At 56.3% G+C, this 25,903-nt stretch overlaps 1 protein-coding gene across 4 annotated transcripts; it reads right to left on the reverse strand.

The window, feature by feature from the left end:
• Positions 1 to 18: 18 nt before the first annotated feature.
• Positions 19 to 25,546, reverse strand: L1CAM (L1 cell adhesion molecule). Of its 4 annotated transcripts, none has more exons than XM_045845492.1 (29): positions 25,427 to 25,546; positions 15,486 to 15,656; positions 12,596 to 12,610; positions 11,617 to 11,722; positions 10,681 to 10,883; positions 9,709 to 9,831; positions 9,429 to 9,599; positions 9,077 to 9,188; positions 8,781 to 8,965; positions 8,476 to 8,607; positions 8,198 to 8,341; positions 7,540 to 7,651; positions 7,259 to 7,425; positions 7,009 to 7,165; positions 6,666 to 6,790; positions 6,395 to 6,505; positions 5,965 to 6,162; positions 5,425 to 5,495; positions 5,034 to 5,256; positions 4,367 to 4,482; positions 3,943 to 4,144; positions 3,727 to 3,849; positions 3,437 to 3,610; positions 3,218 to 3,337; positions 2,940 to 3,095; positions 2,346 to 2,480; positions 1,965 to 2,037; positions 1,849 to 1,860; positions 19 to 1,453 (listed from the first exon to the last, which is right to left on the reverse strand). In XM_045845492.1, the coding sequence occupies exons 2-29, from the start codon at positions 15,559 to 15,561 to the stop codon at positions 1,222 to 1,224; spliced, it is 3,774 nt and encodes a 1,257-aa protein (XP_045701448.1). In that variant the 5' UTR covers positions 15,562 to 15,656; positions 25,427 to 25,546; the 3' UTR covers positions 19 to 1,221. The 4 variants fall into 4 exon arrangements, with proteins under 4 accessions (XP_045701448.1, XP_045701447.1, XP_045701449.1 ...); XM_045845491.1 differs by lacking the exon at positions 25,427 to 25,546 and adding an exon at positions 24,957 to 25,087; XM_045845493.1 differs by lacking the exons at positions 12,596 to 12,610; positions 25,427 to 25,546 and adding an exon at positions 24,957 to 25,087.
• Between the last annotated feature and the right edge of the window lie 357 nt (positions 25,547 to 25,903).

The raw sequence follows: 25,903 nt of genomic DNA on the forward strand, positions 1-25,903 counted from the left end.
TCCTCTTTGTTTCCAGGTCTTTATTTGCCTGTTATAATTCTGATATTTATGTACATATATATATATTTTTGTTTTTTGTAAAGGGCTCATCAACAGACCAAGCAAAGGCAGACAGGAAGACAGAGGCTGCTGGCAGGAGCACAGCAGAGCTGGGAGAACCCATCTTTCCTTTTGTTTTGTTTTTTGTCTGTTTTTATTTTTCCTGGGATGGGATCATCAAAGCTAATTGCTATAAAACCTAGAAACCACCTAGAGACTCAGACATCTGCCTACACACTAGTGGCATATGGGGAAAGGGCAAGGGTAGGAACTTCCAAAGTCACGGTGTATTTACATTCCCAAGGTGGGCAGAGGGGAAGGCTGAGGAAGGAAACTGTTCAGACTGGGGGGTGGCAGGGCTGCTAAGGGGTCCTAGAGTGTGGTAGCAGGTGGGAGAGGCAGGTACCAGGGGCAGTGGGAAAGAGGTGTGCCCACCTCACAGCCTGGCAGTGATGGAGGCCACTTGGATGTTGTCTGATGGGTACTGAAGGCAGCGTGTGTATGGAGCTCCTGAAAGCCAGCCGCAGGGTGGGGTGGGCAGTGGGAGGGTGATACTGGCAAGTGGGGGCTCTGGGCTCTCTGCATGGCCTCCTCTGCACCCATGGTCAGTTTACCCAGTGCCCATCCCGGTTGGAGCAGAGATGGCAAAGGAGAGAGAGCAGATGGTGGCCAAACTCTATCCTTAGTCCCAGCCAGGCTGGCCAAGAAGTGGCCAGGGAAGAAGGTGCCAATCCTGGTCCTGAAGAGATCCCACCAGGCAGCATCTGGGAGACCCCTCTGGGGCCATCTCCATTTCCCCTCCCCGACCACCACAGCCTCTGTCTGCCCAAAGGCTGGTAAGGCAGCACCTGAAGGCTCCTGATGTGTGAGTGATCAGCCAGCCCCCGAGCTGGAGCAAAGCAGTGTGTGCCCAACAAGGGGTGCAGCTGGGTTTTGGCAATAAAGTGGGGTGTGGGTAGTCATAAAGGGATTAGGCAGTGAGCTCCTCTCTTCTGCTCCCAACTGAAGCCTCCCACTGGCCCAGGGCCAGAAGGTGGGGTAAGGCCTGTTGGAGACAAGAAGGGGCCTCAGTCTCAAGGTCAGAGGCCCAGAACAGTCATCGGGCTGGCTGTGGGGGTCTTGGCCTCTGACTCCACTGTGGCCCGCCCGGCCCTGGGCTGCACCTTGCCTGGCTGGACCCCACTACTCCAAGGTCCCTGCAGGGTTAATGGGGGAGGCAGCCCCTGAGCTGTCGTTGCCTCCTGCTGCCTCCTTCTCCTTCTTGCCGCTGTACTGGCCAATGAAGGAGCCGTCCTCATTGAACTGGACGTCCACGCTGCCCCCATAGTCAGCCAGGCTGTCGTCACTGCCCAGGGGTTTGATGTCTCCATTGAGGGATGGCTGGCTGCTGCCAAAGGCCTTCTCTTCGTTGTCGCTGCAGGGACAGAGGGTGAGAGGGAGTGGGAGGCTTCCCAGTGGAGCCCAGCAAGCGCTGACAGACGCTGGCCTCATGGAGGAAGCCTGGGGTGCTCATGGGCCCTGGCTGCTTGCCTGTAAGTGAGCCAGACAGGAGCACCTATCCAGCTGTTAGCCCATACAGATCTCAGAGAGGGGTAGTCAGGAAGGTGACAGGCAGGCCTAGAAGCTGGGTGTCAGTGTGCACTGGAGTTGGAGGTGTTGGCTTGTCTCTGAAACAGGGAGCTGCCAGGTCAGAAGGCTAGGGGAGCACAGTTTGGCGAGTGGGGGCCAGTGGCACTCCCAAGCACAGTGTCCACAGGAGGGTCCCTGCCATAGGGGTTGGACAGTATCTTCCCACCACCCCTGCCTTACCTCTCCAGGGACCTGATGTCACCCAGCAGCACAGGGAAGAGAGAAAGACAGGGTCAGATATGAAAGCAAGGGTGGTGCTGGGAAGTTGGCTGGCAATGCTTCTACCCCCAGCTCACCTGTACTCTCCGAAGGTTTCATCCTTCATTGGCCGGGCCTCAGAGTCCACCTGGGTGTCCTCCTTATCCTTCACTGAAGACACATAGAGAAGAGCTGGCTTCTTCTCCGGCCCCAGCCTGTCTTTGGACACTGGGCCCCATCCCCCAGCAGGGGTCATAGGTAAGGCTCTCCCTCTGTGCTCTGAGTGCCCCCAGCACCATATCAGCAGCTCTCAGAAGCCAGGAAGCTTTCAAGGGGGTAGCACTCACCCTACACAGGCCTGGCTGCCATTTTCTCCAGTCCCCTGCCTGCCCCCAACATGCTCATGCCATCCTGCTTGAGGCTCAGGGACCAGGGAGGACTTGTGGAAGGGATATAGAGTGGCCTAGGGTCAGGGTTACCTGAGTACTTGCCACCCTTGCTGCGCTTGATAAAGCAGAGAATGAGCAAGATGAGGAGCAAGAGAATGATGGCGCTGACGAAGCCAATGAACCAGCCCTCAGTGGCAAAGCCGGGGGGAGGGAGTCTCACTCGGCCTGGTGGGGAGAAGCCCAGTCCCAGGTGAGACAGAGCCCCTGGGCACTGCAGACCCTCTGCCCAAGCCTGTGCCCCCAGGTTCATGGCCTCATGGGCAGGCCTCACTTTTGTCACAATCCCTCTGCCCTCAAGGAATGGGCAGTGGCAGGGGCAGGCCTGGCTCACAGACAACAGAAGGCCCAGTGGGGGGTGATGACCTAGGGCTGAGGTGTGCATGCAGTTGACGCATGAGGGGGACTGTCTGGAGAACGGGGCAGGAAGGAAGGCTTTCTGACAAAATGATTGCCTTAGCAACAGTTAAAATAGAAGGTTACTAAAATGGGCCATTTCAGGGCCCTGGACTTCTCTGTCTTGGGCCAAGGGGCACCCAGATTCTGGAAGAAGAGAGGAGTTATGGCACGTGGCCTGGGGCAGTGGTTGCTGAGCCAGGGACAGAAGGAAGCTCCCTGGGGCCTCACCAGTGCCATTGGTCTTCACAGCCATTTGGTGCAGGAACGTCGTCTCCTTGAACAGGCGGATCTCATAGTAAGTATCAGGCTGCAAGTCCCACTGCGTGTAGGTCTTCTGGCTATAGTTGACATTCTGTGGCAGGAGATAAGGGGGCGTCTTCTCATCTGCAGGGACAAGAGGTCCATGGGGATAAATGGAAGTGCTAGGCAGCACCCTGGCTCCACATAACCCCCAGTTGTTCTAGACCCAGAGCACCTTTCCCCCCAGAGGCCCCATTTGTGCTCACCACCCTGGGCTTTGAACGAGATCTGGAATGTGAAGTTGCACTGGCCCTCCTTGGGGACCCAGGAGATCACACTGTAATTCTCGCCAGCCATGGCTGAGATGTTGCCAAAATCTGGGGTCCCTGGGGAGCGACAGGAAGGTATGGGACCTCGAGGCAGCTCAAGGTTCACCCTCTTGGGCCTGGCTGCCTGGTGGGGCCTCCTCAGCCCTTCCACCTTACCAGATAAGGCCATGGTGCCTCCTTCCTGCACGAAGGCCTCACCAGGGCCCTCCTTCGTGGTGGCCCGCAACAGGAAGCGGTACCGCACGTGGGGGCTCAGGTTGGTCAGGTTGTGTGTCCGTAGCTCAGGGTCCGAAAGGTTTAAGGACAACTGTTCCTTACTCCCATCACCCACTGCAAGGACAGGGAAGGGGGGAGTCAGCTTTGACAGACAGCTCTATCCCCATCCCTGCTCCCCTCCTTCTCCTGGTCAGGCCAGGCTGGGGCTCTGGGCCCTGCAACATACATACACGGATAGTAGGACAGCACGTAGCCAGTAAGCACACCATTGGGGCTCTCTGGAGGTTCCCAGCACAGCAGCAGGCTGGTGTTGGACTGGCACTCCAGGTGCAGTGCCTTTGGGTGGTCAGGCACTGCAGGGCAGAGACAAGCAGCAGGTCCTTACCCAGGCTCACTCTGGGACAGGGAAGAGGGGCTGGGACAGGGGTGCAGAGTGCAAAGCTCACCTCCCTCTGGGGTATTGAAAGTCATCTGGCTGGCAGGCCCCAGTCCCCGGCTGTTAAAAGCCTGCACCTCCAGATGGTAGGAGCTATAGGGCCGCAGGCCACCCAGGGTGGTGCTGGTGGTGTTGGCGGGCACCACCACATGGCCTTTGTGGACCTGATTCTTGCTGTGTTTCTGCTGACTCTCCTCCCAACTGTACGTCACCTGCAGGTGGACAGCACACCCCATAGAGGCAGAAGACATCCAGCAGGGATCTCTGGTACCTGCTACCTGCTGCCCTCAAAGGAAACCTTTTCCTTACAACCCAAGGACCTCCAGAAGAGCAGCTGACAGGTGGCAGAGGCCCATCTCCAATCCTTTCTCACTCTTGATGGCCTCACACCTCACCCTGGGGATCACCCCAGCTTCCACACTTTAGACCCTTACATTGTATCCTCGGAGGTGGCCCTTGACCTGGGCTGGATCCACAGGCCACCACTTGACCAGCACGGTGCTTGAGTTGAGGATTTTGATGTCTTCCAGCTGAGGTCTTGCCTGGGGATCTGGAAACAGCCAGTTACATGGATGAGGGCCTGTGGCATCCTGAGGCCAGCCCAGAGCCCTCCCTTGGGGGAGAAGATGGATTTGGATGCTCTGTGGGGGACAGGCAGTTAGAGGGGCAGGGTATTTGTATGGTCTCAGGGTCTCTCCCTGCAGGCTGTTTATTAGTTAGTTGCAAAGGCAGAAAACAGTAGTTACAGGAATGAGTAACTAGAGAACATCTTGACCAGGTGATCAAAATGAACATCTGGTAATATTCCAGATTCAAGGGCAGGAAAGCAGTGAAACAACTAGACCTGATGTGGGATCCTGGACTGGACCCTGGACAGGGGAAAAAGACAGCACTGATTGATACAATTGGAATATCAGCTGTCAACTAGAGAAATATATCGATGGTAACTTTCTGGACTTCCATAATGGCGCTTTGGTTACGTAAGAGTAAAACAATATTCTTACTCCTAAGAAATGCACTATTGAGAGGTAGGGATTGGGTGCACAGTGGGAGGGGAGTAGGCTATGAAGGCACATGCAGGCTCCCACACCCGCTACTCACAGTCTTCCCCGGAGTAGCCAATGGTGACCTGGGGCTCAGGGCCTTTGCCCTGGCTGTTGATGGCCTGGACCCTGATCTCATAGGGCACAAAGGTGGAGGTGTTGGACACCACCAAGAAGGGATCGCTCACGATCTGTTCTTGCCAAGCCCCTTGCACCCTCTGAGGGCGCCACTGGACACGGTACTGAACCTGGGGGGCGTTCCAGTCCATCCACCCGAGTGGCTGCAGGGGGCGAGCAGAAGAGGAAGTGGTCAGCCAAGAGCAGCCCCCTCCCGTGACCCAGCCTCACATCCCCAGTCATCCTCTGGTATTTAGCATAACCAGGGGGAGCAGCAAACATGTGGGTCCTGGCCTGATGTCCAGGGGTAAGCTCAGCCTAGGCCCCCTCACCTTCCAAGTGATGACCATATTGTTGGTCTCGTTCCCTTCCCCCTTCACATCCACGGGGTTCTTCTCAGGGGCTGGAAAGTAATGTGTTGTTAACACATCAATGCTGTAGGCTCCTGCTGAGGACCCCACACCCCCTTCCCTGCTGTTGTGAACAAGAGATTGGGTGAAGGGCCCTGGAGAGAAGGAAGGCAGCTGTGGTAGACAAACTAGTTGCTGGCTGAGTTGGCCCTATGGCCTTGCCTGGTGAGCTGCAGGGACGGACTGGGGGTTATGAGGCACAGAAGCAAAGGCAGGCAGGCCTCGCTTGCTGGCACTCATGGACAACATAGGTGTAGGCATTGGCCAACAGGACCAAGTCTGAGGCCCAAGGAAGGAATGGCCCGCTCTGGCCCTAGAAAGCCAATGGCCCTGAAGGAACCCTGCCCCTCAGCTGCTCCTGGAAACTTGAAAGCAGAGGACCTTGGGCACAGTCACCTCTGCAAGCCCTCCTCACAGAGCCTAGGGACTCTGGCATCTGAGGCCCCCTCCCAGGTGGCTCACCTGCCTCAGGTGTGACCACAGTCTCAGAGGCTGGGCTGGGTTCCCCAGGGCCATATTTGTTGATGGCAGTAACTCTAAAGGTGTAGTGGATATAAGGTGACAGCTTGAGGGTGGTGGAGGTCTGGTTTCCAGGCACCTTGCCCAGACTGTACCATTTCTTAGGAGCCCTCTCCTTGTCTTCAAATTCAATGTCATACTCTGCCAAAAGAAGCAAATGCTCAAGAGTTATCAGTGTGTGGCATGGGGAAGGGGTATTGGGGGTACAAGTCTGGCTCTCCCCGAGGGAGTGCCCAAGGCAACTGGTATTCTTGGACTTGCATGAGGAACCTCTAGCCCCAGTAAGGTGGCAATCACCAAGCCAGGGCTCCGAGGGAGGACTAGCTAGGGGTGGCAGTCGGGGAAGCAGTGGCATCATGCTCAGGCCTCTTACTCTCAATGGGGGCGTTGTGGTCATCAGCGGGTCTCCAAGACAGGTGAACCTGGCTCTGCTTCAGCAGGTGACGATCGGACAACTCCAGCTGAGGCACGGGCCCAGGACTTCCTGAGGCCACAGAGGGTGGGTTCTCAGGCCCATGCTCGAGCCAGAAGACCCGACCCTCAGCTCAAAAGGGCCCTGTAATGTGAATCTAGGCCCCTGTGCTCGAAGGCTTGTGCCCCCCAATGCCTCCAGGCCACCCGCCTGCTACCACCCTAGGACTCACCCACCACCAGGAGTTCTGCCCTGCTTTCCACCACATCCAGCTTTGTGCTGGCCACACAGCTGTAGTTGCCCTGGTCGCTATAATCCAGGCTGTTGATGACCAGTTGCCCATCATCTATGACGTACCTGGTGGGAAGGGGAAGAAGGGATGCTTGTCCTTATGCTCCCAGTGGACCCACCACTTTCTACCATCTGTGCTCTGCTCCTTCCCTTCTTTCTCCTGCCAGAACTTTCTCCCTCAAAGCAGGGGTGCTCCCCCCACGGATAAGACCAAGAGGTCTGGACATTCTGCTTTTCCCACACTACCCCCTTCCACTGAGCCCTGGTTGGGGCTAGGCCCGCACTTGTCACTGTCCCCAAGCTCCTGAAGTCTGTGACCATCTCTGCGCCAGGTGATGTTGTACTGCAAGGAGGTGTCAAAGGAGGCCTGGCAGGTGAATGTCACTCTTGAGCCTTTCTTCTCGATTGTGCTCCGTGGTCCCTGTATGATCTGAGTGGCATCTGAGGGCAATGAGGGGAACGAAGGGTCACTCTGGTGTCCTCTAGAGACCATCCCTCCTGGAAGTGTTCATCACAGGGAGGTGGTCACCTAACCTTTGACCTGCAGGTTCGCCACAATGGTAACATTGTTTTGGTCATTTGCAGCCTGACAGAAGTAGTATCCTGTGTCGTTGGCCTGGAGGTCTCGAATGCCCAGGGTCCCGTTGGTGTAGGGGAAGAAGCGTTCATCCTGTAGCACGGTCCTTCCTTCCTTGTCCAGCCTAGTATAAGCAGTGTGGGCCTGACACAGACCCCACCGATGTGTCCCCCGCCCTCCCTGGCTTCCTAGGCCAGAAGATGGGTTAGACCACCCCTGCTGGGGTGGGGGCACTTACCACTGGACGCTGGGCACAGGGGCTCCGAAGGCCTTGCAAAGAAGGTAGGCAGTGCTGCCTTCAACGGCTAAATAAGTCTCGTTGTCTGGGGTCAGGATCTTGGCTGGCAGCTCTGGAGGAGGAGGAGTCACAGGGAACAGCACAGGGGGCAGATTCAGGGCTGGGCAGGGAAGCCCTGTCCATCTGGCTTCCCTTTGCCCAGCTCAGGCCCAACCAGGCTGAGCCTCTCTCTGCCTCAGATGTGCCTCCCTATCCCAGCCACCCAAGTTTGACCAATTATTTGAGGTCCCACTGACAGTCTAGCCCTTGTTGACAACCTTCCTAGTCCAACCCCCACCTTCCCCAAGGCTCTCAGAGAGGAGCCACCATGGTGGGCCTTGGGCACATCCTGGTCAGGATGACATGGAATGGGCCATACTTCTCTCTGAGGCTACTTCTTCATCTGCCCTTCCTCCACATCCCCTGCCCTGCTGTTGTGAGGATAAGCAAGAGATGAGAGATGGGGTGAGGGCCCTGGAGAGAAGAAAGGCAGCTGTGGTAGACAAACTAGTTGCTGGTTGAGTTGGCCCCATGGCCATGTTTGATAAGTTGCAGGGATGGACTGGGGTTTATGAGGCACAGAAGGGAAGGCAGGCAGGCCTCGCTTGCTGGCACTCACGGATGACGTAGATGTAGGCATTGGCCAACAGGACCCCGTGCCGGTTTCGGGCTTCACACTGGGTCACCATTGTGTCACTGGGCTGCACGTTGCTCAGGATCAGGGCTCCACGCTGGATCCGGTACTTCTGGTCCTTGGCCAGCTCTGTGCATGCAGCAGGTGGGCCGGAGGGCCAGAGCAGAGCAGTAAGCCACACTGAGACCCTTTCTCACCCTCCTCTTCCTCTCCCATTTTCCAGGGCTCCCCACGTTCCCTGCCCCTGCCCAAGGCCCTCTCACCCTCCACAGGGATCCCGTTGATTCTCCAGGTGACCTCTGGTTGGGGCCTGCCCTGCACTTGGCAATCCAGGCGAGCAGTCTCCCCTGGTCCATACAAATGGCTCTGGGGCTTGTGCAGCCAGTATGGGGCAGCTTCGAGGAAGAGGACATTCACCCTGAGCCCACAGCCAGCTCTTCTCATGGCCTAGAACCCCCGCCTCCACACCCCTCCCTGTGAGGGTGGGCATTGAAGACTGTAGTCCCCAGAGGTCATTTTTGGGAGCCTTGCAATGGGGCAGGGGTCAAGCCCAGCATAGGCACCATACCCTCCACGGTGACATAGTAAGAATGCCGGTCACTGCCCAGTGAGTTTTCAGCCAGGCAATGGTACTCGCCGTCGTCCTCCTCGCCCACGTCCAGCAGGTGCAGAGTCTTGTTGTGGTTCTGATAGGTGACTCGATTGGCTGGCATGGGGCCACCTGGGCGCAACCACTTGATGGTGGGCGTGGGGCTGCCCAGGGCCATGGTCAAGAGGAGAGTGGAAAAGAGAGAGGACAGGGCTGCTGAGTCCCACCCCTTGACAGAGACCCTGCCCTACCCGACCCAGGGCTCCTAGACTCACAAGCCCTCAGCGATGCACTCCAGAACCAATGGCTGTCCCTGCAAGGCCACCAGATGGCTGCTGGCATTGGTGGGGAAGAGAAGGCGTGGCTTCCTGTCGATCATGCTGTTGGCTGTGAGGAGCAAGGGAGTGGGTGACTCTGGGCACTTCAATGAGCCCCTGGGGTCTCAGTTTTCTCCTCTGCTAAAGGGAGGACCCTATCTCTGCTCTTGCCACCTAGGAAGGGGTCTGGGCAGGGTTGAAGTGGGAGCCAAACTGTTCTCGAAGAAGCCTGAGCTCCTTTTATCTAGGCAATGGACCAGGCCTGAAGGTCAGAGAGGAGTGGGGGTATGTCAGAGCCTTTGGGACTCACTGGCTTTGACACGAAGGTCAATAGGTTCCTTTTGAATGATTGTCCGAGTGCCAGGGAAGTGGGCATGGCAGATGTAGTCTGAGTGGTTGTCCGAGGTAAGCACATTTGCAAAGTAGAGGTTGCCATTCTGGCCCATTGTCACCCGCTCATCCTGTTTGATGTGCAAGATCTCTGTGGGGGTGGGGGGCAAAGAAGCAGAGGTTAGGACCCTCCCCCCAGTCCAGGAAGACATGCCCACTGGCACCCCCACTCCAGGTAGCAGCCCCTGGTGGGCACCCACTGCTGTTCATCCAGTAGATCCGGAGCGGCTCTGCACTGGGTGGAGGGTGGCAAGGCAGAATCACTGACTCTCCTTCCTCTACCTCAACAGGTTTTACTGTCTCCTTTGGCCACTTGGGAGCACCTAGAAGAGACAGAGAGGCCAGCAGGATGGGTCCCAACTCCCTTCCTGATCAAGACAGGCTAAGGCAGGGGAAAAGTAGAGGAATAACCATGAGTGTGAGAGGACCAGCCATGAAGAAGGTCACATAAAGGGAGGCAGAGGCTTCGGGTTTTTTCTGGGCTCTGGGTTGAGACTGGTACTTCATGAAAGAGAGGATGGACAGGCCAGATGGCTGTAAAGGGTTAACCCTCCACAATTCTCAGCTCCCACCCCCAGGACAGGACAAGGATGGGTGGGGGGATGCTGAGGTGCAGCAGTGGGGGAGGGGAGCTGTGGAGGGATGCAGGAATCACAGACCCTTCCATCATCCTGACACAGAAACCATGGCAACAGTTCCCAAGGTAACCAGAGGGGCAGAGAGAGGAGAGGAGCAAGCTTGGGAGGCAGAAAGCTCAAGGAGGATGTAATGTAGAGGGAAAACCCCAGGGAAAGGGTGACACAGATAAAGGCAGAGCCAAAGGGGCCAGGTTGGAGATGGAGAGAAGGAACAGGAAGGGGGGAGGAGGGGAAGCAGAGGGAAGGAGACAGAGTGAATGGTGGGCGAAGTGGAGAGAGATGACCAAAGGGTGGTGGAGAAGGAAATGGGACTGCAGAGATGGAAAGGGGACAGAAGCCCAAGCCCAGGCAATGACTCAGACAGAGACAGGGCAGGCAAGAGGGAGGGACAATGCAGGCAGAGAATCAACCCTCCACACACTCTGTCAGCCAACAAGCCTGAGCCCACAAGCTCCCACACAAGGTCCCTGAGACCTCATCAGGGACCTTCTCATGTGCCCCAGGCCTTTCTCCCATCCCTGCGATGCCTCGCACCCTCAGCCATAAGCTGGATCTCGTGGGACATGGCAGTGCCCAGCTTATTGCTGGCAAAGCAGCGATAGGTGCCCTGGAATCTCTGGGCAAAGTTGCTGTTGTTGCCGGTGATGATGAAGGAGCCAGAGTGGGGTGCCTGGTGCACGGTCACACCCAGTTCCTCCTTGGGTTTGAAGTGGATGCCATCCCGAGTCCAGCGGAACCTGTGGGCAGAAAAGGACTCAGAGGACTGAGGCCTTAGAACCCGGGTCAGGAGCTGGAATAGGCCAGAGGCAAGGGCAATAGCAGCCAGGGGCCCCTGGGATAGGCCAGGGTAGGGCAAGGACAAAAGGTGATGAGGGAGATCTGCGGCTTCTGGGCTCAGAAGTTGGGAGGCATCCTGGCTGGTGTGGCTCAGTGGATTGAGCACTGGCCTGCAACCAAAGCATCGCCGGTTCAATTCCCAGTCAGGGCACGTGCCTGGGTTGTGGGCCAGGTCCCCATTCGGGGGGGGGGGGCACACAAGAGGCAACCACACATTGATGTTTCCCTCTCTCTCTTTCTCCCTCCCTTCCACTCTGTCTAAAAATAAATAAATAAAATATTAAAAGAAAAAGAAGTTGGACCCTGGCTGGTGTAGTTCAGTGGATTGAGCGCGGGCTGCGAACCAAAGTGTAGCAGGTTCAATTCCCAGTCAGGGTACATGCCTGGGTTGCAGGCCATGACCCCCAGCAACCGCACATTGATGTTTCTCTGTCTCTCTCTATCTCCCTCCCTTCCCTCTCTAAAAATAAATAAATAAAATATTTTTTAAAAAAGACGCCTGTGTCAATACTTAGTCTTAGGCTAAGTAGAAAAAAAAAAAAAGGAAAAGAAGTTGGGAGGCCTGGGAGGTGTGAGGATTAGAGATTGAGGTCAACAGTCAACAATATGGCTTCGAGGATGAAGGCCACTCACTGAACTTCGGGTTTGCCACTGGCCTCACACTTCAGGCTGATGTCATCTGTGGGGAAGACAACCAGGCGCCGTGGAGACTGTTCTGTGATGACAGGTGGCTCCATCACTGGGGACAGGATGGGGAGAGTAGTGGTAAGGATGACACCACACCCTCAACCCCCATGCCACCATGAGAGAAGCAGGGTCTGGAAGAGCCCCTAGAGTCTCCAGGGCCATGAGGATAGAGGAAGAGGTTGAATAAGCTACAGAAACCAACAAGCCTGACCATAGGCATGTGGGGCATGAAGAGACAGAAGGGGATACGGAACAAATGTACAAAGAGACAGAACTGAGAAAAGAGCAACAAAAGCTATAAAGATGCCTAAAGGAGAGAGATGAAGCCAGAGAGGCAGTGTGTGGAAGAAAAAAAAAAAGAGAGAGAGATAACAAAAAACCAAGGACATACAGCCCTGGCTGGTGTGGCTCAGTGGACTGAGTGCCGGACTGCCAACCAAAGGGTCACCGGTTCGATTCCCAGTCAGGGCACTTGCCTGGGTTGCGGGCCAGGGACCCAGTGGAAGCCATGTGAGAGGCAACCACACGCTGATGTTTCTCTCCCTCTCTTAGTCCCTCCCTCCCCCTCTCTCTAAAAAATAACGTAGAAACCAAGGACAAACCCCTCAGAGCGAAAGGAGAGCGAAGACACAGGGAGAGATCAGAGCACCAGAAAGAAATAGCAAGAGTGAGCGAGACAAGCCAGGCCAGGGCAGTGACAGAACAAAGCCCTCACAGGTGAGACAGCAGGAGCAGGAGAGGCTGAGCTGGGCCTCCAGCTTGAGACGAGGACCCAAGAGCCAGAAAAGACAGCAACCAGCAGCTCACATGGCACACAGGGAGAGGGGAAGGGGGGGAAACTTGCTGGCACCCCCTCTTTCCCTCCCTCCCTCCCTGACCTTCCAGAACACACTTCCACTCTCCCCCACCTTACTGCCCAACTTACCGTGGTATCCTTCATCTGAGAAATCCAGGCAGCAAGGAAGAAAGCGGAGAGAAATGCTGACACACAGCCCCAGCAGGGGCCTGATGGCAGGGGAAGAAGTGAGCATGTGCAGACCACCTCGGGAAGGGGAGTTTGGGAGAGGAGGCTGTGGTGGTATAACGGCCAGGGAGGCACATGACAGGCTGGAGCTGTGGCAGGTCAAGACCCAGGACAGGACAGAGCCCAGATCACCAGTTCAGGAGTAGGGCCATGCCCAAGGGGAGCCAGACCCCAGAGGGCAAGGGGAGAGAAAATTGGTGCCTTAATAAGGAGTCCACTTTGGATAGACACTTGCATCTCCCTGGCAAGGCCTGCAGAACTGACCCCCACCCCACCCAGGATGCCTGGGAAGGCTGGGAGGCAGACAGCCGACAGCCATTGCACCCTCCCCTGCTCTTGCCCACTTCCCTCCTAATCCAATTAGTAAAGCTCAGTGTTTTCAATTACCCAGGCCCAGCCTTCAGAACCCAGCTGCCCCCTCCCTGTGAAACCCTCCCAAAGGCCCAGCTGTATCTGAGTTTCTATTGCCCTCAGGGCTGACACAGCCTTCGTTTTCTCCCCTTCCTTCCTCCCAGTCTGCCACCAAGCTCCCTGGGGCTGAGGCCAGAGCCACTACTCAGCTGCAGGACTCAGCCCAGCACTGGCCAGGGTGGCTGTGTGGAGTGGGGAGAGGGAGGGAAGGCAGAGCAGGGAAGGGAGCAGTTGGCTGCTTCTGAAAGCTTTGTGTCTGCAGAAGACCTCAGTGTAAGAGTCCCCAGGAGAGAGGAGGAGGCTCCCTGGGGACACTGCAGGGAGAGCCCTGAGCTGGGGAGGGGCCAGTGCAGGAGCCCAAGAGCAAGAGATGAGGACAGGGACTACAGGGTAGGGAAAAACTCACTGGGTGGAGAAAGCAGGAAGAGACAAAGGGGCCTGGAATGGCTGGGGATTGAGCCTGAGGTGGAGGCCATATTGCATCAGGGTTAATACCAAGTGCCAGCCAGTGGCCAGGGAAGCCTTGGAACTGCCATGGTCTTTGGCCTACTTCTCTTTCCTCACTCCTGCCTTTCTCCAAAATTTCCCTGCCTCTCCATTCAAGACACAGCCGCTAGATGGCCCAGCCTGTGTGGTAGCAGGGTGGGCCGATGCCCAGGGTAAGACCTGAAAAGCAACTGAGAGGAGATGGAGATGGAAGTAGGATGAGTACATGTGTGTGAATGTGCAAAAGTGTGAGACTGGGCACATGTGTGGATGCCCCAGGGTGTACTGCAGTATGTTTGTCCATGTCCACCAGTGTACTTGTACAGGGGTGTGTCTTGCCAGAGCACATCCGAAGGCTGTGTATGTGCATATTTGCATTCAGTTTACATGCTATATACCTGCCTCTGCATCTGTGTGGATGATTGTTCCTTTGTGTGTACACCCCTCACTTTTGTGTGTGTGCATATGTATGCATGTCTGTGTGCCTCTTATGGGCCCTCTCCAGGTGTCTGTCCCTTCTGTATCTCTGTGCCTGGCTGGATACAGGTGGCTTATCTGTGTCTATGCACGCATGCATCCATGTCCATCTGTAGGTGGGGGAATCCACATAGGCGTGACTGCATGGACCTCCATGTGTGTATCTATGGGGACACTCCAACCTTTGTTCTGTCAGCCTCTTGCCACCTCCTCTAGACCCTCACTGCCGCCCAGTGCCAAGTGCCCTCTATGCCCACCTCCTTCGGCCTCTGTCCCATTCATCAATCCTAGCCCCCAGCTCATCTCTCAGGGACACTGACCTCCTCCAGGTCCAGGCTCAGAGACAAAGGTGATAAGATGGGAGAGAGAAGGGATTAGAGCTGTGGAGGGAGCAGGCTCAAGATACATAAATGTTACTTTGTGAAACGTCCCTCACTGAAGCCCAACAGCCACTTACAGCAGTGGTTGCATCTCCTGTTCACACTCAGCAGAAAAGACCATCCCAGTAAAACACCCCCCGCACACAAACAGGTACTCATATGTGGCCCCACTCACATGTACACAAGACCCACTACAATCAAAAGTTAACAGTCAAATACCTACAGACCTTCACAAACTTGACCAGTAACAGTTCTGCTGACTGACAAGCTCACTCATATAGGAAATCAAAATCACACTCAGGAATCACACTGAGGACCCACACTTAGTCAATCAAAGCCACACATATCCACACATACAAATATACAGTCTGTCTAACTTACAAACATACACAAATACTCATGGTCGGTGACAAACCTCTAGCTACACTCCCAAACACCCCCACACCTACCTGTGATTCCCCACAAGTGTAATGCTCCAGCAGCCCCACCCCCCGACCCACCACATAACTACACATCAAATTGTTAGGATCCAGAAACTTGCTGAGCTTTTGCAAGGTATCTTTTCCTATCTCAGTTCACAGGCTACAGGGACTCAAGATGAAATTATCCGTCAAATGAAATCTAGACTTGAATCCAGGCCTTTGCACAAGCTTGTTGAGCACTGGGGACAGCTCCATTCTCCCGACTGCCACACCCCTGGGGGAGGGGGGTTGTGGAGGGGTGGGACGGGTCAAGGGAGAGCACAGAGGTGACCCAAGGAGGCGGGTCCAACGTCGAACCCGCTGTCCACGGTGCTGAAAAAGCCCCAGCCTGCCTGCACCTCTGTTCCCTGTCCATGGTGCTGACACACCCCGTGCCTTCCCTCCTGTTCTCTCTTAGAGGTATCCAACATCCTGAGTACCTCCTGCCCACTCCATGCCCGAGAAAGGAGGGGTGAGGGTCCAGAACTGGGAGAAGGTGAGGAGTTAGAAGATAAAGAGGAGCCAAGAGCGGCAGGGAAGGGAGGCAAGGCTCCAAGGTTCCCTCCAGCTACTCACATTCCTTGGGGATCTGGATGAGCAAGCAAGGGCTGCACAGGAGGAGAGGCCACAAGTACCGCAGCGCCACGGCCATCTTCCCGGCGGCGCCGGCGCGGCACAGCCGGCCCGACTTGGCTCAGGCTCTGGTCCAGAGGGAAAGGGGCTGGTGGGCGGCTTGGGGTGGGGGCACTGGGAGAGGGGAGGAGGGAAGGGAAAGGTGAGGGAGAAAAGAGAACGGACGGTTGTTAGTGACTAACATCTGGGCGAGCCGGGCTCCTGGCCCCGCCCCCAGCCCCGCCTGCCGCTGGCCTTCCCCATCCTTCCCTTTCTCCCAACTTCTGAAAGACTAAGCACTGGCTGGGCCTCCAAGTCGCTTTCCATTCCTTTCCTACTCTCTATCTTTGCCTTCCCCATCAACTGCCTCTCCAACACCAGCTTGTTGCCCCAATCAGCTCCCCTGGGCATGCCACAGGCCACTCTGTGCATGTTGCCCCCTGTGTAACTCCCAATGTGCCAGCAAGCAGGTGCCTGTGGGCATGAGTGTGGATGTGGATCTGCATGTAGACAAATGTGCACATTATCTATGTGGCTGTGTGTGCATGCAGGAGCACATTTGTATGTGCCTTCTCAGGGAGGGGGCTGCACTCAGGAACGTGTGTATCTTCTTATGTGTCTGTATCTGTGTAGACTGTATCCTCACATCTGCTATTTCTGTGTGCATACACAAGTATGGGAGAGGAACTCTTGTTGCAGTCTCATTGCTAATGGGTTTCAGAGCCTACTGATCCTTGAATGCTGTTCAGGCCCCAAAAGATAGTGGGGGTGGAGGTCTTGGGAAGTAGAGACAGGAAAGCAAGAAAAGGGGCTTGAGGAGGATACATTTCCTCCTCAACATTTTGGTGTTTGTTTTTTTTTTAAAAAACAAGGGGGAAGAAAGCCTGCCCTCAGGAAGTGACAGGAGGGAGGGAGGGAAAGAGGGAAGCACCTCTTTGCTATCCCTCAGACCTCCAGGGGGCAAAAGAGGCAACTGTGGTCTCCCCACTTCCAGCTGCTCCAAACCAGGGTCAGGAAAAGTTCTGGGACAGTGTTTCTGACTCATTTCCAGTGTCTGGCAGGCTCAGCTCCTGAAGAGGAAACAGACTCCCAAGAAGACAGACCACTTTGACTCCAAACAGGAAAAGGTGTGAGAAAGGCAAGTGGCAAAAGTGCAAGAGTGGCAACAGCAGGATGCTGGGTGGCTGAGAACTTGGAGGCTGGAGCCTGCATGTGGATGCCCTCACCAAGTCCATTCTGGGCATCCTCCTTGTGCCAGCCAGGACCTTATCAAGGGGGGGACCAAGCTTCATCCAGAATGCCAGAGAGGTGAGTGGGGAGGCCTGGAATGCTGTGCTAAGACACTTAGATTCCGTCAGGAGTCAATCTGGAACCACAAATTGGTTTTGCGTAAGGTGACCCATGAAGAGTGACAAATACAAATTTCCTGGGGAATGAGCAAGGAAAGCGGATGGTGGTGATTAGCAGTCAGCTTGGAGCTCTCATACTCCCCCACCCAATGCCGCAGGGGGAGGTGGAGAAGTACTAAAGTGGGTCAATATGGATGGACTGAAGGCCAAGGGAATGATGACTTGGAGGAGAGGAAGTCACAAACACAAGGCCAATTCCTAACTTTCAGGAGCTGAGCTGGGGCCCAGAAGGGAGGAGCAACAGCAGACCTGTTCCACCCCCACCTTCCCCCACAAAGCCAGTGCAAGCAGGGTGGGCCTCAGGCGGCCTTGGCCTCAACTTCAAGGCCTGTAGGAAGCAGTAGGAGACTCAGATCAGAGGGCAAGCGATCAAACAGCAGCCTTGGGAGCTCTGAGTGTTCTGGTTTTAGAAGGAGGAGAGGAGGGAGAAGAGAGAAAAGGCGCTCAAAGAAGGACCTTTCTATACTCCATTTGCTGGAATGACATTCCCTGTCATGCCAGCTCCTCCATTTGACCTCCAAATCTAGGCTCCCAAATGAGGTGTGGCATGTATACCCTGGGGGAATACACAGGGGAAATGCGATACTGCCAACTTCCTGGTTCCCACTCTGCCCCATCCCAATGCCCCACAGTCTCACATCAACCTCTTTTAGTCTCCTGGTATTTGTGAACCAGCTCGCCACCTTCCCCGGGCACTCAGAGACAGGCAGGAGCCAGGTTGAGAAGCTCCCTGACAGCTGGGAGGGGGCTCTGCCTCCTCTCCTCCCACTGCTTCTGGGTCTCTGATCTCTCACCATTCCTCTGGCAATTACAGAGCAAGCAGCTCAGGTTGTCAGCTCAGCAGGCCCCCTACCCCCATCAGCACCTCCAGGGGCAAGGGAGGGGGGTGTATTCCACAAGCTGGTGTACAGATGGAGCCAAGGCCATGTCTGTGAAGGTGGGGCAGACTGGGGAAGACGGAAGGGTGACAGACAGGGCGAGAAAGAGGCAGGAGGGAGCTAGAGAGGCTGAGAAGTGGGGCTGGGGGAGGGAATGGAAGACAAAGACAGATGCTGGACCACCACAGTAATCAAGATGAAAAAATCCAGGGCACAGACTCAGGCAGCAAGGAAAGGAAGAGAAGAGGGGAAAGAAGTACAAGGGTGGGAGACAACTGCAGAAAGCACTGATGAAGAGTGGCCAAGCAAGAAGAGTGAGGGGTGTATCTGTGTGTGTGCATGCATGTGAATACACACAGGCCTAGTGATGCCTCCTTTGTGTCCTGATCCTTGGGGCACGTGCCAGGCAAGGGGTGGGGAAGGAGAAGAGATGGACCTGAGTCAGAGGAGGGGGTCTTCTTGGGCTTGTAGGTCAGGCTGGACTAAAGAGCAGGGTGGAGTGGAGACGCTGTGAGCCAGCACCAGAGAGACAGACAAAGCCCATGACAACAACAATGACAGAGACAGAGCAGCAGGTCCCTGGCTACTTGTGGCATTGGAGCAGGGTGTTTTAGTAAAAGACAAGATGAATGGGCCACTGCTGGCTGGCCCTCAGGGAGCAGGTGGAGGTCCCACCTCACCTAGAGGGGAAGAGAGAAACACCCAGAGGACCAGGGTAGATTCTTCCAAGATTGCCGCTAAGACAGAGTGAGCAGCTGCCTGGCTGGCAGGGGGATGCCCATGAGTCCACAGGCACAATAGTGAGTGTCAGTGCACACTCCCGCATGTGTGCCCACTACATAAACCCACCACTGTACTGGGGGAGGGCACGACAAAGGCAGGCTGCTCCTCAGTGGGTCCAGCTGGGAACTCATCCTCCCCCGGGGCCTCACACACCACTCAGGCTGGCAAAGAGAAAGGGCGTGGCAGGCACTGAAACAGATGAGGTCGGTGAGGTCAGGCCCACTGGAGCCTGCAGGGAGGAGCTCAGTGGGACCCCAGAAGGAGCCCCAACCCTGGCCACACCCCGGCACTCCTTTCCTTTGCCTCTATCCACTGCCGGGGGAAAACTTGAAAGGACATGGAGTCAGGCTGAGACTGGGGTGGCTTGCTTTCTTCCCTGAAAACACACACACACCCCTTTAAGGGCCCCCTGCATGTGCTCACTGGACACACGCCCGCCAGCTCCCACACCCTGCCTTGAGTCCTCTCTGCCCCTCCCATCTGATGAAAATGCAACTGCCAAAGGGATAAGTAACAAAAAGGTCCTCCAGCCCAGTGTCTGTTGGGAATGACAGTGCCCTGTGACCTGGCAGGCCTGAGTGGGGCAGGACTGGGAGCTCAGCGCCCCAGGTGTGTGATGGTCAGAGTGTGGGTACCAGGTCTGCATACTTCTAGGCCTAGGGGTCATGTGTGGTGACACCCATGCCTGGGATGCCTCCTCAGCAGAACTGGTAGGGCCCTTCAAGCCTGTCGGTGTGTATATGAGGGTGTGGGTGTCACCTACATCACATGCACTATGTTCCTTTAAGGCTCCTTCTCTCCCTCCCCGCCAGGCTGTGGCTGGCGGGTTTCCATGGAGATGGAGCCCAGCTCCCTCCACTGGCAGAGATGAGGGAAGCCTAGAGGAAAGCTTGCTGCAGCCTAATGGGTTATTTAGATAATACATAAAGGAGGCTGATGGGTGGGAGCCCCCAGAGGTACTTGGGGGCCCAGAAGTCTTAAAGGACTATTGTGTTATCTGTGCTCCCTGCCTCTCCCCTCCTCAACCCAAGGTACACCCTCAAGCCCCTATAAGGCTGAGGTCTCCAAGGCAACCACAGCTTACCTGTAAAGGACCACTCTCCTTAAAGGATGAGGAAGGGGTGGGACAGAGGTTAACCCTTTGTAGAAGAGCAAAGAGAACAGCCTACACTGGGGAAGGAAGGGGGAATCTCACCATCGGTGGCAGAGACAGTTTTTCTTTACACTGCACCCCATCCCTGTGTCATTCAGCTGCCCCATTTTATTGAATAAACTCATGTGTAGCATTTACCACATGCCAGGGGCTCTTATACACAGGGATACTTTTACACACGTACCCACTTAATCCTTAAAATTGCCCTGGGGAATGATGTGCTATCATTATCCCCATTTTACAGATGAGGAAACTGAGGCTCAGGGAACAGAGTACTGTGTCCAAGGTCACAGAGCTGGCTCTGATGCTCACCAGGGGTGGGGTTCTAGATGGGGCAGAGGCTCCCTCTGGGGGTCAGCTCATCTCTCAGGGACTCGGTTTCCTAACATGTGTTTCCAAGGGCCAGGAGCTTGGATGAGAATGGCCTCCAAGCAGTCTTGCGCCCTAGGGAAGGGCCTGTTTGCTAGGCAGAGAGCAAGCAAATATGGGAAGCAAGGAGGGAAATCTTGGGATGAGGCCATGGGAAGTAAAATGTGACCCTCAGCCCAGAGCAAAAACCATCCTATCCCTTGGCCTTGGGTTTTAAACGACCGCCCATCCAAGGAATCTCCAAGAGAAGGCAAATTTCTTTCCCTGTTCAGCTCAGGGACAGCGTGGATTTCTTGGGCCCCTCCTATTATCCAAAATGTTGGGTCACTCTGACTCCTTTCTTGAAACCAAAGGCCCCAAGGTCCCCTCACAAAGAGGCTTCAAATACCTGGAAGGTCCCTCTCTCCAGTCAGGGCTTAGGGACTGTATTGACTACCTGTGCAGAAAGGGAAACTGAGACCCAGTGGAGTAGGGGCCAAGACTCCAGCCTCCCAGGCCCCTAGAATACCAGCAGTACAGCCAAGTTTCCCGTATACAGTTGGGGAGACTGATGCCCATAGTAAAAGCTGCACCCCCATCCCCTCTTAGCCCTTCCTCTGCCTCTGGAAAGTGGACTCTGAATGAGACCAGAAACCCCTGACCTGAGGAATGAACTTGGCACCAAAGGGGATTTCAGACCCCAGGCCAGAGGGGCAATGTACATCCTGTTCCTGTGGGTTAGCAGGGCCTGTCTCCAGTACTCAAGGGCAGCAAAGGCTACAGAGCAGGCAGGCAATGCAGGGAAGATGCTAAACAAAGTGAAGAGGCAAGAGGGTCCAGCAGGGACCAAGAGGTACCAGCCCCATGCCTCTGAGTTTGCTGTTCAGATCCACCAGTCCTGAGATGCCTGGCTCCAAGGGGGAGGGGGCGGGTGCCTAGAAACGGCTCAGACACTGCCAGGCCCCTCCAGTCCCCTCAGAGCTCCCCACTCCCAAAGGGTTAAAGGGCAGAGGGGCACAGGAAGACTGGGGGTGGACAATGGAGCCTCTGTCATCCCAGGCATTCCTAAGGCATGAACACAGGCAGCCAGGGGAGGAACCAGAGGGCAACCCTCAACGGGAAGCCCCACATTGCGCAGCTAGGCATGCCAGCCTCTGCAGCCACTGCCATCAGACCCACCCCTTCCTAGCACAGACCCAGTAGGGGCATCTGAGGGGACTCATGTGGGCATAGAAGGATCTGTGTGCACATACTCTGCCCCCCAACACACACGAATGCACACATGCAACCAGATATATGATCTCCACACATGCAAATAGGAATACACACACATTCAAAACACGCCCAAAGCCGCCTTCCATACTAACCTCCAGCCCTGCTGTCCTCCCCCAGTTTGTCTGGCTCTGAATGTTTTAGATCGGAGAGCTCAGGTGAGGAGGCTTCTTGGGCTTCATACCCTCCCTTCGAGCCCCACCACCAGGCTGACATCAAGACAGACAGCTCAGAAGGCCTCTATGGCCAAGTGCACAAAGCCCAGGATGCTGCTGCTGCCCTCCTGTTCCACCCAATCCAAGGCCAACACAGCTGTCCATACTGGGTTTAGTGCCAAGGACTGGCATGAGTGTCAGGACAGTGGCTGGGTGCTCCCTTCGTAGCTTTATGACCTGGGGAGAATAAGGAGGACCCAGGCAAGCTCCTGAGGTCTTGGGTAGGGGCACTGGACAAAGAAAAGCTTCTGGAAAGACCAGCAGTCCAGACCCTCCCCCCGCGGAGAAGTTCCCCACCCTCCAGGCTCCTCCCTCTCTTCAACCTTTAGGAAACCACAAAGATCCTGTTGATAATCTGGGGAGAAAGCAGGCTGGCTCTGCTAACCTTCCACACACCCCCAGTCCTCTTGCTGGGGACCATCAGGTACCCCCTGTCTACCCTCCAGGTCAGATAAGGCCCCCAGTGGAGATCTGAGCCCAACCCAAAGTCATGGAGCCCAGTGGACGTGTGCTGGGCTCAGAGATCAGAGCAGGGGCCAAGTTTAACAGAGCAGGGCATGGGAGACGTGGTAAGGCAGAAGGGGATAGGAGCAGAGATGGACGGTAGGCAAAAAGGGAAGTTGAGAGATAGAGCCCACGGCACCTACAGGGAGGGGTGGGGCAGGCAGAGGCAAGTGGAGGAAGAGGAGTGGTGCACCCCTAACAGTGCAACTCCAACTGGGCAGGAAGGGGAATGGTGATGGCCTGGGGGGGGGCGGCGCATGGAGAAGCCGGTGACTGACAGAAAGAGTAGGAGGATGGAGAAGCAGAAGGTGGTTGTCCAGAATTGGCACAGGACCCCACCCAGGGACCTAAACCCAAACTTCCCAATCAGGGGAGGAGGAGGCAGGGCAAATGCAGCAGCCAGCTTGGGAACCCTGTAAAGGGGATTCAGACCTCTTGCCTCCCCCATTGTCTGAATCACAGGGTGGGGCAGGGCCCTGGGCATTCAGAGGGGTCCTGGTGGAGCAGGGCAGTTGGCTGGGATGCCGATCTCTGCACAGGACTCCCACTTGTACTCCATTCTTCCCCAGAGCATGCCCCTCCTGGGCCCAGGGCACCCACGCCCCCTTCTCACCCCAGAGCTGTTTCAACCTTTAGCCCAAGAAGGACATCGGGAAAAGCTTCCATCATTCCTTCACCTTGGGTCTCCTGGAAGCTGGACCTCTCTGCAAGACCACATGGCCCTCACTGCCCAGAAGAGGGAGGCTGGGCTAGGCTTCCTCACTGCTTCTTTCCAGCTGCAGCCATTTGAAGTGGCACCAGGGACTGTTTGCCTTGAAAGGGACCTTGGAGATTAATGAGTCCATGCCCCCTTATGCTAGCCAAGAAGGCTGAGACTCAAAGCCAGGGAAGAGACTGAGGATCTAGAGCAGGGGTGTCAAACTAGTTTTCACCAGGAGCCACATCAGACTCCGGGTTGCCTTCAAAGGGCCGAATGTAATTTTAGGACTGTATACATGTACCTACTCCTTAACAGTTAAGCGAGAGCTCGGCACTGCTGCGGGTAGAAACAAGGTGTCAGACTGAATAAAACAAGGTGGAGGGTCAGATTTGGCCCGCGGGCCTTGTGTTTGCCACCTGTGGTTTAGAGTCACTGGGCTGGGGAACGGCGGTTACGACACAGAGGCTACCTCTTCCACCCTCCCCAGCTGGTCTTGCGGAAGCACATGCCATGGGAGGCACCCACTTCAGTGGCAGAAAGAGGCTGTTGGGGCTGCAGCCTGGGTGCTGCCATCCACTGGAGTAGGCCTTGAACAAGGCCCTTCTTTACTCCCTGCATCTGTTTTCCCTTCAGAATAGTCATAAAGGAAAAATGAAAACTAATGTGTGCCCCCTGAGGATGAAGACAGTGTCAGTCTGGTTCATTCCTGGCTTTTCCATGGGCTGCCGGGAGCTAACCCCAGCGGGCACTTGGCAGTAGGCAGCTGCCCATTGAATGACTGCCCATCCCATGGGCCACAGAGTTCTGGGGCAGGGAGGAGCTCATTACTGCACAGGAAGGGGGTCCCTGCCACCTCAGTCTGCTGTGTGCCCACTCTTTGCTCACTTGGTCCTGTGCAGGGGTCTGGGCACTAGGGGAGGAGCCTCTCATGACCAGGTGGTAGCAAAACAAGGAGACTGAGACTGGGGTGCGCTAAGTAGGTTTCTCCCTTTCTGATCAGATCACCAGCAATTCTTAACTTCTTTTGTTCTCTTCTGTATATTTCAAGTGTACCACAATAAGATGTACCACCTTTGGGATCACACACACACACAGACATGAAGTATAAAACGAAACTAGGATGCAACATAGAAAAGTGGCCAGGAGTTGGGAGTTCCAGGGTCCCAGACCTGACCTGAGTTCCCCGTGTGGTCACAAAAAGACCAAGAGCCCCAAAGGCTCAGGAACCCATGGGTGCACATGCTGGTGCTGTATGGGCGCTGTGCCAAGTGAGAGGCCAGGCCCAGCTGAATCCCATTGTCTACAGTAAAGAGCCGGCCAGAGGTGAGAGGTCCCAGGCAGGCCCCTGCCCCAGCTGCCCCACAGGGCACAAGAAAGAAGCTGCTCAGAAGCAGTTTATGGGGAGAAAGGCTGATGGGAGTATTCACTGTCAGGGCCACGTGAGTCAGCAGAGATGGCACTGGGCTGCCCAGAAGCTCCTGCCTTCTGGGTGGAGTTAACTGGAAGCAGGGCACCTACTTGGAGGGGGGGGTGCCAAAACCCCACTCCTTGGTGGGGGCAGATGGCTCTAGAGCTGCCTCCCCAAGACAGGCAGTGATGGGCGGGGCTCTAAATATCCTGTAGGGGGCAGCAGGTTGTTGTAGGTACTCTGCAACCTCTGCCAACCAAGAGACTCCCAAAATCTGCGGCGGGAAGGGGGAAATAGCCCATAACCAAACAGAGGTAGGAAGACTTGGCAAAGGGCAAAAAGACCTTCAGTGGGCAGGGGTAGGGCCTAACCTAAGCATCTTGCTTTCCAGAACCTCCGGCCCTGAGCCAATAATGCCCTCCCTCCCACCCCTCGACCTGATGGACCCACATTCGACAACCATGTGCACAGGCACACACCGGTGGGCTCCCAGGCTGATCTCACTCGATGCACCCTGCAGAAACTGAGCCTGTAGAAACTGAGGCTCCAGGCGCACCATGCGCCTCTAGGGAGGCGACCCTGATCCTGGTGCAGTCTTGAAGGGGAACCCTGGGGAGTCCAGGATGGGGTTTCGAAAGAAGAATAAGAAGAACAAAGCCACCCCCCCACCTTGGGGCGGAGGGCCAGGCATCGCCCAGCCTGGTTCCTTCCCCTCCCCCCCCCCCCCCCCGCGCCAGGGGCAGCCTACCCAACCTCCCTTCCTACCACGCTAGTGGCCGAATTTCAGTGGATCGGGGACCTTGACTGGGGAAGAGGGGCAGCCACGCCCAGGGCCACACCCCACGGCAGCCGATCTGGAGTCATCAGGCCCCGTCGTGATCCCTTTCTCACACACCGGTAGGGACGTGCCAACTTCAGCTCCCACCTGCCAGCACAGACCTTGCCTGACTACCCCACCCCCGCCCGCGGAGTGTTCCTCCCCAGATCGGCATTTTGGGCGCCGCCCAGGTACCCCTCACCTGTCGGGCTCCGGTCCTGCCCTCCTTCCCCCGCCCTGCTCTAGTCCGCAGGGCTGAGCCGGGTGCCACCTGGGTGGGGCTCTGGCCGCACCGCCCGTGATCGCGGGCCACGGAGAGCAGCGCTCCCTGCTCTCACCCCTCTGGGTAGGGCTGGGACGGGTGACTGGGGGTATCGCAGCCGCAGCCGGGTGGAGAGAGAGGGCCTGCCCGCCTTACCTGCGCTACGGCCGCCAATGGAGCTACCCGCCTAGCCTCCGAGCACGCCAGCCTCGGACCCGCAGCCCGAGTGCATCTGCGATGCTGAAGCTGCTGTTGCGGCCGATGCGCCGGGGCGGGGGCGGGGGCGGGGCGGGACGGGCTTGCGCGCAGGGGAGGGGGAGGGGAGTGCAGAGAAGCCAGGGGACGGGGGAGTGAGATCACCTCCCCCATCGTCTGCTCCGCCCCGCCGCGCCCTAGTCCCTAATCCCCGCGGGGCCAGGCTGCAGAGCTCTGCGCGGGCTAAGAACCCTGTTGACCTCCTCCGGGAGCTCGGTGGGACCCGCTCCCACAATCCCGGAGTGCTTCGGACGCCTGCACCGCAATGGAGGCTCCGGGCAAGCATCGCGGGGCGGGGTTGCTCTCAGGGTAGAGTCTGGGCCTTGGAGAGAGGAGTCTGGTAGGGAAAGAGATACCAGATACACGCCCCCCATCCCC

This window comes from Phyllostomus hastatus, unplaced genomic scaffold (assembly GCF_019186645.2).
Source record: "Phyllostomus hastatus isolate PE091 unplaced genomic scaffold, TTU_PhHast_1.1 phas_contig_471, whole genome shotgun sequence".
In the NCBI taxonomy this organism is placed as follows: Eukaryota; Metazoa; Chordata; class Mammalia; order Chiroptera; family Phyllostomidae; genus Phyllostomus; species Phyllostomus hastatus.

Coding starts and splice junctions, on each gene's coding strand:
- L1CAM (XM_045845492.1), bottom strand. CDS start 15,561: ATGGCCGTGGCGCTGCGGTACTTGTGGCCTCTCCTCCTGTGCAGCCCT. Junction 8,342..8,475: donor CAACGGGATCCCTGTGGAGG/GTGAGAGGGCCT, acceptor CTGCATGCACAG/AGCTGGCCAAGGACCAGAAG. Junction 4,483..5,033: donor TGGCTACTCCGGGGAAGACT/GTGAGTAGCGGG, acceptor GGCTGTTTCCAG/ATCCCCAGGCAAGACCTCAG.